The 12,689-nt window shown below is 46.6% G+C and overlaps 1 protein-coding gene across 1 annotated transcript in view; it reads right to left on the bottom strand.

The window, feature by feature from the left end:
- Positions 1-11,244, bottom strand: part of robo3 (roundabout, axon guidance receptor, homolog 3 (Drosophila)) — a 51,585-nt gene extending 40,341 nt beyond the window's left edge. The window contains 3 exon segments of the mRNA XM_068744399.1: positions 10,604-10,680; positions 11,131-11,216; positions 11,218-11,244. Coding sequence (XP_068600500.1) covers positions 10,604-10,680; positions 11,131-11,216; positions 11,218-11,244 — 190 coding nt within the window.
- Positions 11,245-12,689: the final 1,445 nt, after the last annotated feature.

The following is a 12,689-nucleotide window of genomic DNA, read 5'->3' as shown; positions in this document are numbered from 1 at the left end:
CATTATAGCGCTTATAGCTGAAGCTAATTTGCAGCACCTGTCCACAGATGGGCTTCCAACACAGATATCCATTTCCAAACATGCCTCTCCTCTCTCAAAGCCTCTTAGCAGTGGATGAGACGGTCCTTCTAGTAGCTTTAAGGTAGAATTTGAATCCCGGCTGTGCCGAGTCTGGCTGGTCAGGGTTTTTGGGAGGGGGCCACTGTCCGTGGTGAGAACTCAGCAGCGCTGAGCCTTTAAGAGCTGACTCATAAATCTTTACAGTCCAAGCTTGTTGGAACAAGTCGTGTGGAAATGTAAAGCGCAGGGTTTGTAAATGGAAGAGACCACCGTGTGTGACTGAGCTGGGTATCGTGAAGAGAACGTCCAAGTGGAAACCATTGAACACAGACTCTTCAGCGTGATATCATCGCAGGACAGTCAGACCGGATGAAACGGGAGCTGCTGTAGAAATGCTCTGCCTGGTACTATGGGATGTCACAAAGATTAGAGAGAGCTGATTGGGAGAATGTGGAAAGGAAGTGAAGAATCGCAGGCGGGCTGGAACGGGTGGAGGAAAGTATCAGGTGTGTTCTGTGATAGGAGAGTGTCGGCGAGGATGAAGGGAAAGGTCTACAAGACAGCCATGATGGACGGCTTAGAGACAGTGGCTGTGAGGAAATGACAGGAGGTGGAGCTAGAAGTGGCGGAGATGAAGCGCTGAGATTCTCCTTGGGAGTGACCAGGTTGGACAGGATTAGAAATGAGACAATAAGAGGGACAGTGAAGGCTAGACATTTTGGCGACCCCCCCCCAGATCTATTAGCTTCTGCCATGGTGTGCCACAGTGGCATGGCAGTAACTCTCATGGCATCTCATTTGTGAGCTCATGAAAGAGACTAGAGGGAGTTTTTGACAGGAATGGAGAATCGAGAAAAGATTAATTACCGTCTAAATTACAAAACCAACGCAGAGGTATGCGTGTGATGGGTATGGAAATGATGGCTATATATATCGTGCCAGTCATCAGCTGTCAAGAAAACGTTTCACCACCCTTTAGAGACACAAACTGTTTGTCATGAAAATGCAAAATCAAAGCTCAGCCAGGTGTTTGCTGTTAGAGATGGCGCGTACGTTCCATTCGTGTGTCACTCTTTGATGGCGATGAAGAGGATGGCGATACGATGCAGCCGTGAAATTGCGCTAACGCGGTGGAATCACTGTGAAAGCATGGAGTCATTAATAGCTTGTATGGCTATGTTCTTTGGAATGTTGCTTCCTTACTCCGCCAAAGACTTCCTGATGTCTGCCAGCAGTCACGACCTTTTTGGAGAGGTAGAGCAGAGACAGAAAATAACCCGTTAGTTTTGGTGGTGAGCCAGATCCTCATGTGGATTTGGAGTTTTAGGATTCAGAGCCTAAGACAACCACCGTTTGGAAAATGCCTTTGTTCTAGAATATATTAAACCAAATAGTGATGCCAATAAGATTCAGATACAAATTGTTGTATTGTAATAATATGGTTAGTTGCGTCAGCAGCAATCCGCCTATCATGTTTCACCAAATGATTTAGCCTCTGGGCACAATGATTCCGTTGAAGCCTGCAGATGAACAAATATCCGGACCGCAACTTCCTGCTTGGTGTGCAGGTGATTGTTCACGGTCTGATTAGAAATCTCTATGACTGATATCTGCATATGAAAAAAATAAAAACGACGCTAATAAAAAGCCAAATCCATAGCAAATTAAACAGTCCACAAAAAGAAGGCAGAATGCCTGTGAGGCAACGTTGCCCATCTGCCAGAGACTTGTAAACAGATATCTGTTGAAACAAAGGAAACCATCACACACAAAAAGGAACATTTAAAATGAATTGCTCTCAGCGCAAACTCTCCAAATCTATCCAATGTGGCCGAACTGACGGGTTTAAAATCAGAAAGACTCATGTGGTGCACTCCGTAAATGCTATAAATTCAACAATTGAATAAAAATAATACATTTCCTACCTTCAAAGTGTTTTTAAGTGAAGAAGAAAAAGTGTATGCAGCGAATAAAGCCTTACGGGGTGGCAAAAAGACCAAAACAAATTGGAACAAAACAGCCAAGGGAAGCAAAAACTCCTGCTCCTGTTGTATTTTCTGTAATGGAGGATGGCAAAAATGCTGAGGGGGAACTTTCTCCTCATATAGTTCAAGAGCAAGCGGCTCAGTGTGTCCTGCTCATATAAAACAAGAATGCCAGTGGACCAACCCGCCACCCAAACCCCTGCCTGATTTCACCACAAACACAAGCTGATTTACTTCCTCTAAAACACAACAACAAAAGTAGCAACACTGCTACTCTTATCTAGTACTGAAACGGTACAAGTACGTGCTGACGGAGTATTTGCATGTGGGGTTCAGACTTCACATTAACACTTTCCAATCTGGTGATCCGACTTTTAAACATCCAAAAGCACCAAAAATAGTGGAACTTTAAATGTGTTTGTCTGTTTCTATTTGGATGCCAGATTAAAAAGGGCATTAACATTCCATCTGCCCAGCAATCGGATGAAACAGCAGCTTTATCCAAATGAAAATAGGTCCAGCCCAATTACCTAGAAATAATAAGCCGTACTACGCTGTGCTGAAAAGTCACACGTCAAACGAGTGACTGTCAACTTGTTTGGAGCGTGCGATCAGAGACGTGCTCGTTCTGCTGCTGTTGACAAAAGGCCTCGACAGCTAATCCTTAAAAAAGGGGAGCCAAGGAAACAGAGCAATTAAAGGAAAAGATACGGGGTAGGCGGAGAATGCCGAGTAGTTCTGTGAAAAGCTCTTCGACATTCTTTTTCTGGATGAGATGACAGCATTTTCTGGCCCTCTAGAGCACTGCATATAAAAATGCTCCCCCCCCCCCCCCCCCCGCCCATCCCGCCCCCCAACACAGATGGTTGACATGAAATAAATCCATTGGCGCTCATTCTAACAGAAATTTGCGATTCCTGAGGTCCACCAAAAAAAAACCTTGCATCTCTTCATCAATGTGCTACACACACCCCCAGAGCCATAGAAGCCAGCTCATAGAAAGTGTCATCACACATATGATCCAAAATATCTTGTTCGCCGCGGCCCTGCAGGGGGGGGGGAAGACATAAAACACTGTTGGCACTCCGGCTCCATCCGGTCCTCCACCCTGACAGGGTGAGAAATGCCTTTCATTTCTCTGCAAAGGACTTGAAACTAAATCAGAATAATGGTATACATCAAAAACCTGCTCTTCTTATCACTCCGTGGTGAGTCCTGGTAAAAATAAAAAAATAAAAAAGATTACGGCGAGCTTTGGCTTCGGAGCTAAAACTCAAGTTAAGAGGAGTCAACTCTTGCACTGCACTAAAGATAACCGCTCTTTTCACCAAAAGACAGATTTTAAATGGCTCAAAAAACACTATTTTCTAACTGAAATTCCGATTTATACCTGCCACTGGTGAATTGAATGAGTTTCATCATCTTTTTTTTAAGAAGGGCAAGAGGAGAGAGGTGCAGGGCGAGATAAGGCAATGCAATTTAACAGGTCGGCTTCCCTCTTACAGAGTTTGTTGCCTCCTCCTCATTCTCTCTGGTTTTCACCAAAGCCACAGGAATTGATTTGTAAATGTGAATTCAAAGTTAAATTGGCAGCAGTGAGGGAGGCATGCCGGAGTGCTTTCTCTGCAGCCTCCTAGTCTTTGACCCTCTGGGGACAACAAAATGAGGCACTTGCATGAGAATACAAAGAACCAGGCCGAAAGAGAGAACCTCCTTAATTGAGACAGTGTTGATGCTATGCATCTAAATGGGCAGGATCAACTATGCAAAAGGAAATTGGGTGTTTTCATCATGTCTCCTTGGGGTCAGGAATAGATTCATGAGAAGGGGGGAGTTGAAGTTGCTCTTCTTTTAGAAAGAGCCACGATAGAAATTGGGAATAAAAAGACACAATATTCCAAAGCAGCTCTAGAAAACTTCCATTTTCCACCGACAACCCGACCTCATAATGAATCCTTTAGTTTGTCCACTTGAATAAATGCCGAGGGGTAGGCAAAAATCCATGTAGCTCTGTTTGCTGACTTCCAGTTAATGCTGCAGTTAAAAAATAATATCAAGATTGATTGGATGATTCAAATTAGCATATTCTCTTATTGATATTCAGGGCACTGATGCGACGTGTAACAGACATCACCAACGGCACTCCTGTGGACTTAAATGCCCTTCAAGTCATCGCAAATCTTGCCAACAGATGTCAGTTGTAGTTCCACCAGCTTGTCAATATCAAGCATCGATATTCTCTTCTCAGTCCTCTGAAGGGCTTTTGTTTGGCTTTGAAAGAGGAAGAGAGCAGCTGGCGAGTGGAATCTCACTCGATTTTGATGTCTGGGGATAGAAAGTGAAAATAAAGCAGAAAATACTCCAGGTAAGAGTTTATAATGGCCGTCATGAGGCTTGAGAAGAACACAAAGAAACATTGTTTGTACCCACACGTTGGTTATTCCATGATATCTAATCAGAATAAGTCCAATGGGGCTCAGCAATAAGCACTGTACGTACTCTCTGGGGTGATGGGGGAAGTCCTCGAGGGGCTTCGGTTTGGGCACACCACTGGTTGTGGCTGCGGTCAAATTGGTTTCCTGTCCCACAGCAGAGTATTAGATGTGCATCCGCTAACTCACACAGGCTCGCCCCTATCTGCTCCAATCTGTCTGGCTGCGTGTATCGCACAAGACACTCTGAGGGAGGAAGAGGCCGAGACGGCGGCGACTTCCTGAACTCCCAGGCTCGTAATTCAGAAGAAATCATTTAAGAGAGACGCTGTTAAAAAATAAACCGCGGGGGGGGGGGGGGGGGTTGCTAACGTTCATTCGTACTGATGGTAATGAGAGGTGCCTGATTTGAAGTGTTGCGGGCTTGTTTTCCCATTCTTGAATCCAAAAAAGAACTAATTTACCTTCTTACCAGTCGCATTGGAGCATTTACCGACCTTGGCAGGATTGCATCACTTTGAGTGAGTGAATCTTTCCACATGTAGACAGATGTAGAAAAACATCGGCTGGGATGTTTTTGAGACACATGCTTTTGAGTTTTGCAATTGCCTCATCATTGAAGTCCTTTCTTTATTTCTTCCTACAAGCAATCATACACAAAAAGAGCTTTAAAAAAAAGAGCTTCTACAAAGCCCCAACAGCCAAAGAGACAGTCTGACTGCCTGCAATCCCGGAGTTCTCTTTTGAATTTTTGCATCAACACTCCCACCGCAGAGTAACAGCTACACAGTGACTGTCACTTTTCAAAAGCAAATGTCCCCATCTGTTCCGAGCCAGCCATTAAATCATTGGCGGTGAAGATCCCTCTGCCAGCATCACCTTGGTACAGCGAGGCTGAAAATGATCCATTCTCAGTTGCCTCTTTCCCACACTCACTCTCACAAAACACATCCAGCCCTCCGACAAAGTCATGGCGACGACCAGCGGCTGCACCCACGGGCTTTCCGTTTGAGTCTGTGTTGTTGTGCTACGAGCTGCACTCTGGAAACGTCTGTGGACCATTAAAGTGAGTAGACATAAAGCGGGGACTCGGAATTTGATGAAAACCGCACAGCCGAGTTGGACTCTTTGCAGCCGAGCGCCTTCATCGGGGAACCCTGGCATGATGGTCTTTGCCTGTGTCATAATGCAGATATTTAGGGATGTGATACTTGTGGAAAGAGGGATAGCAAAGGCTACAACTGCATTAAAAAACTCCCAGCTCAATTCAGATTGATGTTCAGATCAGCTTTGGTTCGGTTCTACTCTACTTTCAGCTTGTCCCGTGAGGGGTCGCCACAGCAACCCAGCCTTCTCCACTTCACCCTGTCCTTTGCATCATCCTCCCCAACACCAGCCACTCTCATGTCCTGCCTCACTACATCCATGTATCTTCTCCTGGGTCGACCTCTAGCCCTGTTCCCTGGCAGTTCCATCCTCAGCATCCTTCTACCGATATAGTCCCTGTCTCTCCTCTGGACATGTCCAAACCATCAAAGTCTTATGCATGACAACCCCCCCAATCACTTTAATCTTTCACCAGTCACAGCAGGTAAAATGTCTCTCCTCGTAGTGATTATAATCTCCATACTTTGCATGAACTCAGGAGAACCCATCCAGACTATTACAATTACTAGCCGTTACTCAGCTTGAGTGACCGACACTTCAGCGATTGACCTCGCTTCACGTCTCCACGAAATGGAGGGGGTTAGCCGTCCTAAAACACTGGAACTAATGTCGGGGCGCCCCATCCATCTGTCTACAGCCCGAGGTACGGCGCTCAGGCGGTTTCGTGTCTGGGAGCCCCCCCTCAGGCAGTCGCTCTCGAGACCTTTCAGGAGAGGGCATAGCTGAGTGGTCCTGTCAACACCGTGGCTAAATAGAGTCTCCGGTGCCCCGTTGTGACTGTATTAATTGTGTCCCTCTGTGGTGGGGAAGACGCGGAGATGCTTAAGATCACCATTAGGAGAGCAAGTGGAAGTTTGCAGATGGAGTTGTATGCTGCAAAAAACACCCAAGGGTACGTTTGGGAAGAGAAAGTGAAGGGCAGTGTATTTGTCTTTTACTGTACTCAAATGCGCAATTACTGCACTAATGGAGGACACTGACAGACTGCTGCATATTTGGGGGCGGGGGGTGTAAATGCCATCGCCCTGGGTTTTTAAGTACACAGCACTGCAGCTCCCAAGTTTCGTGGCAAATTATTTTTACACCCGCGTGAAAAAGAAGACAAGACGCAAGCATCCGAGCTTCAAGCATTCATCCCGGTGCGTGAGCAACGCTGCTGACTCCGAGACGACAGGACGAGGACGTCTGCCTGCCTCCTTTTAAGTGTTATATTCACTCAGAGTAAACTAGAACTCGCTTGTTCCTTGATTTTCACGCAGATACACGGCTCCTTTCAGTGGATCATACCGGAGCTCGGAGTTATTGACAGGCTTATTGATTTGATCTGGAAGGAACAGATGGGCGGGCAGGTCGGGGGGGGGTAGGTACGGCTCAATGTGTGAATGCACGTTTGTTCTCAACAAGGCCTGTAAAGCTTCCGTATGGCAACGGCACAGACCTGAGCTCCTGCCCGCTACCTCTATTAGAAGTCATTCTCGTTCACACAGCGTAATCCGGAGTGGAACCGGTTCCCTAACTTTTCTGGATTACTATGATTTCCGGTTACTTTTACAGTTTACAGAATTGAATAAGACACTCAAAGACAACAGCATGTCTTCATGACCAACCATCCACCAAAGTCCATGAAGATATTCAAATATTTCTGAGCCTCAAGATGAATTATGACTGCACACCCATATAATTTAAGATTCACAAGAACAGTGTGACATGTTATCAATCAAACTGGATTATAGAAGTTGTTGTTTGTTTTTTACATTGAGAATAACATATTAATTATTCCACAATCCAGTATTGAACCGGTTCATTATCCAGACAAATACAGACATTGTTTCCAGAAAAGAAATTATGTTGCCGATTTTCATGACTGGATTCCCAAAACTAAATTCCATTCATCTCCACCTTATTGGTTAAAAATCTCTGTAAAAAAAAAAGAAAAAAAGAACAAAGCTCACTTTACCGTTCAATCAGTTCGAGATCTTTGCAATCTAGAAAAAGAAACGGTTGCTGATTGTTTCAAATATAATAAAATAAAATCAAGTCATGTGCTCGTCTACCAAGTCAGTTCAATCCCAGCAACGCTAATCCGTTTAAACCCGTCCAACCTCCTCCACTGTAAATCCCCGGGATGGCAGCGTGTCTTTAGTACCTCATGTGAAAACACACAACTCCCAGGCAGGACCGGTAAAATTATCAAGGTGCGTCATCCTTGATAATTTGACCATTTTATGCCGCTTCACTTCCATCCCGGACTGTAACCACAGTCTGGGTAAAGCGAGGCTACTTGATCCGGTTGCTGGTCTGTTTGCCGACATTCACGAGAAAGCGAGGCACCGGCTTTCCGGCACTGCTCACAGTCACTTGACAAAACCTGACACACACACATGGGGGCCCCTTGACAGCCTTTGGGGAGAACTGCCAGATCCCCTGTGCTGACTGATGGTGACAGAGATGACTCCAGTGTCACCTTACTGGTCAAACAGTCCGACACCTGACTCCACATGAAGGGAGGCCGCCACACATCAAAAGGAAAAAGGCCACCGAGAGCCCGATCCTCAAGTTCTCAAGTTCTCCTTATCAGAAAGCTTATTTTATCAAGAACTTTATCGGCACTGGTGCTGATCTGAAGCTTAGTCTCCCTGTGATCCAAGTGGGTCACATTTTCAAATGTAAATTCTAACAAAAAACAAAACAAAAGGTCTGGTGGCTAAAAGCAGAACAGACTCTTCTTTAAAAGTCGCTGTCTGTTTATGCTGAAGCGAGAGTCACTAGCTTTAATCCAGTCTTCGTAGTCCCAAAGGAGCATCTGGAGCCACTGGAGGAGCACTTTGACAGATGCCGACTTCGTATGGTGCGGGTTCCGAGCCAATGTTTACAGCCTTGTAAAGGAGAGCCTCAGCAGTGGGTCTGGGCTAAAAGGCACCACGCTGTCACAAACTAGAACATCGCACTCGCGCCCGGAAACATTCCGTTTGCGTGTCACGGTCTGGGGTGCTTTCTGAGCGGAGCACAAAGACAAAGGCATGAGGATAAAGAGCCTGTAGCCTACTGGTAGGGGTAGGAACACGCGCGTTACAAAGGGCGGCTCTGTGGATCCAGACTCATCTGAACGGGTTTGCAATGCTCTTGAATGTTGCAATGCTCTATGGATTCTCTAGTCTAGAGCATAGTACTGGTCTTTAATTTATAATTACCGCCATAAAAGAGGTTGTTTTTGATGCTATTTGTTTTGCATTATGAACTATAATGCAAAATGTCTTCTGGTTCTGATCCAGAATGAGGTCAGGAAAAAACATACATTTTTAACATTGAAAACTCCATTTATGGATTCAAAAGTCAGTTAAAAATACACAAAAACTCCAATTCACTTTTACTTTTCATGGTTGGTGTATAAAGACACCAAGAACAATCTAGAACCTTTTGATGATGATCCAGATCACCATGGTGACAGTGTAGATCCAGTTAAGAGGGGAATGAGCTGCTTGGCGGAGGTCTGCGCTCTCCGAGGGCTTTTCTAGTTTATTCCTATTTTATGAAGATGACATTATGTGAGCAAAGCAAAAAAAAAAAACCACAATGGATTTCCTTTTTCACAATACCCCAATACATTGAATGTATTGCACAGTGACGTCATAAACTTTTTCTGCTCAGTGCAAAAAGTCTCGTCTCCATAAAATGTTATTTTAGTCCCCGAAACGACAGTTAAAGTGAATGAAGCGGTTCTTACAGGCCGAGGTCTGGCTGCGTCCATCATGGTGGAATCGACTCTATTTACGTTGCAGAAAGTGTTTTTTGCACGACTGTGGAGAAACGAGGCCTTGACTTCTTTCTCCATTCATTGGTGTCTGCTTTCTATTGAAACAGATCAGGTACACAAAAAAAAAAAAAAAAAAAAAGAATAACTGGTTTGGCAGCACACGTTTAAAAACGGTATCTGAAATACGTGACTGAGTGAGGTCTCGACGAATCAGGAATGCTCCAAGGCCTGCTTTTGTTTGCTTTATACTTTTGGCGAGTGGATAAAACCGCAGGATAAAAGGAGGCACCTTTGGACCGCATGGATCAAGGGACTAACATTTCAAGCGCATCTGCCTCAAGTTTCTGTGGTTCCTAAAGGGGATGACCCACGATGATCTCGAGAGCTCCGAAGGCTCATCTTGTGGTTGCAATCAGAGTGCTTATAGAACTGGAGAGCCAAAGTGAGGCGAGGTGGTTTCACACTTCTGTGTCACCATACAACAAAAACGTATCATTTGGCAATCGATTGACCTAAATTACATGTTTTTGGGAGGTGGGAGAACGCCCACGGAGTTCTTTTAAAGTTTCCTGGCATCAGTGGCAAGCCCCCCCCCCCCCCCCCCCGACCCAAGGACGCAATCAGACAGGAAAGGAACATCACTTTAAAATTTAACGTGGCGACTGGTTTCAGCCAAATCACATCACAGTGAAAAATAAATCGTGCGTCTTCCATCCCCGGGACGGAAGCCAGAACCCGCAGGCCTGTCACGCTAGCGGGGGGGAACCCACTGGTGCCACGCTGCTCTGCTTCACCGCGTGCCATGCAGGTTAAATGGGTTCAATAACAGAGACAAACGAGCCGGCTAGTGTCCTAGCAAAAGTCAGGCTTCTGGAGGGAGCAGATGCTGGCGTGAATCCAATGTCCCCCTGGGCAAGGCACGCAGCGAAAGCTGCACATGGGCGACCCTGAAGTCTTAGGGGTCTAAGTGGCCTTTAAATGACATCATCCAGGGGGGGGGGTACTCATCTCTGCACACGACTTGATGCAGGATCCATATATCTATCAATAGAAGGGAACGTGCACGGAACAGAGACTTTGCTTGGAGTTAAATTACCAGAGATTATTTATTCCTGGAACCTTCTTCAGAGCCCTGGAAGGTCACCGGCGTGCGAGCTCCATCTGTGCAAAGGCAAGCCGCAGCAAAGCAGCCAACTCAAACTTACCGTATGCCAAAGCTCGAAGTGCAGTCAAGAGCAACAAGGGAAGCAAGGTGAGTCGGGACTCCATCATGCAGGCAGGTCTCTCATAGGTAGGAGAGGCTGGTCTGTCTTCACGGGCCGGGACACGGGCCGGGAGACAGGGAGACGGGCCGGGAGACGGGCCGAGAGACGGGCCGGGAGACGGGCCGGGGGACGGGCCGGGGGACGGGCCGGGAGACGGGCCGGGGGACGGGCCGGGAGACGGGCCGGGGGACGGGCCGGGAGACAGGGAGGGAGACAGGCCGGGAGACAGGGAGACGGGCCGAGAGACGTGCCGGGAGACAGGGAGACAGGCCGGGAGACGGGCCGAGAGACGGGCCGGGGGACGGGCCGGGGGACGGGCCGGGAGACAGGCCGGGAGACGGGGAGACAGGGAGGGAGACGGGCCGGGACACGGGCCGGGAGACAGGGAGGGAGACGGGCCGGGACACGGGCCGGGAGACAGGGAGGGAGACAGGCCGGGAGACGGGCCGGGACACGGGCCGGGGGACAGGGAGACAGGCCGGGAGACGGGCCGGGAGACGGGCTGTCCAGCAGCAGCTATAGATCCACAATGGGCTCCGGTTATCTCCAGTCTTATGGGATGAAATCCCGGCGAACAGCATCAAACATCAGCGGCAGCATCCCGGCCGAGGTAGAATTCAAGCATCCCATTCAGAAACTTTTTTTTATCCCCCCTCGATCCGAAAGTCTGTCTAATCCTGAGGTTCGATGATTAAAAATAAAAATAAAAAAAGAGAAGAAGAAGCCGCAGGTGATGCGATGAGAGGCGGCTCCGAGCGGCAGGCAGCACAGCGCGTCACATTGAATTCAAAAAAAAGTCCGAAACTTCATAAAGTCTTCATCATCTCGAGAGGAAGACGCTTCACTGCGGAGTCAGAAGGAGCCGTGCTTCCGGTCCTCCGGTCTTCCGGTCTCCAGCTCCGGGGTCTGCGTCCCTCCCGCTGCCGAGCGAGGAATGAATTACACGGTCCCCCGTTTCAAAACACACCGCTATTAAAAAAAAAAAAAAAAAACTAAACCAGGGAGTGAGATGCAGCATCCCGTTCAACTTTCAGAATAAAGCTGCGATCCGTCGACGGGTGGCGACAGCGAATAAACTCACGATGCAGAAAAATACACCCCCGAATGGAAGCCATTTCTGACACAGACTTCTGACTTTCGGCAGTAATTGTGTTCTGTACGAGGGTTGATGGGTTTACACGGTCTACGGAACGTCTGATCCGTTTTCCTAATGAGCCTTATTTTGGAAAAACATTCACTAACTTCCTGTTTAGTCGTAGTTAACTCTGTGTGACTTAACTATTACAGCGATGCTCCCTTAAAGGGACAGTACCGCTTTGCGCGGACCTGAGGGACGACACGAAAATTGATTAACGCTTAACGACCATGTTTTGCTTTCTAACATGAAAGAAGGTTAGAATTCAGTTTAGCTCAAATACATGCGATGGATTCAATCAGAACTCGGTTAAATGCTGTTTCCCGTTGTTTCGTATTATGTTTTGGTTGAAAGCATGAAAAACTACACAATATTTTCATGATTGTTATATAATGTCATGTAGACCTCAATCTTTTTGCTTGAAAATAAAGTCTGCAAGAAATATTAAGGGCATCTGAGGCTATCTGAGGCTTTCTGTGATGCTACAAATTCTACCCGGATTAAAAACATTTAAAAATCCACCTTTATTTAATTGCTTTCACACCATTCAATGCGGTGCAAATGCCAACATTTTATCTGTAAAGCTGCTATCCGACTGCAATGGCATAAATTGCGTTGGCAGTGGTATGAATCCAAATGCAATGTTTTTTCTCCTTACATGTGAAAGAGCTTTGATCGCACTGACTGTGGTGCTATGTATACAAATCAGGCACTAAGACATGCAAACACCAACGTGTCACTGTTTATCTGAGCCGAGGCTTTGCCCGCACTTGATGGAAAGCGAAAACCATTATTACACAAGCCAGGAGATATGGTAAACTCCAGCCAATGAGATTTGACATACTAAGAACTAAATAAATGTTAAGGGTCAGGCAGACGTAAACACACAGC

The sequence above is a fragment of the Brachionichthys hirsutus genome, chromosome 10 (assembly GCF_040956055.1).
Source record: "Brachionichthys hirsutus isolate HB-005 chromosome 10, CSIRO-AGI_Bhir_v1, whole genome shotgun sequence".
Lineage (NCBI taxonomy): Eukaryota > Metazoa > Chordata > Actinopteri > Lophiiformes > Brachionichthyidae > Brachionichthys > Brachionichthys hirsutus.
This window is presented reverse-complemented; position numbering and strand designations above follow the sequence as displayed.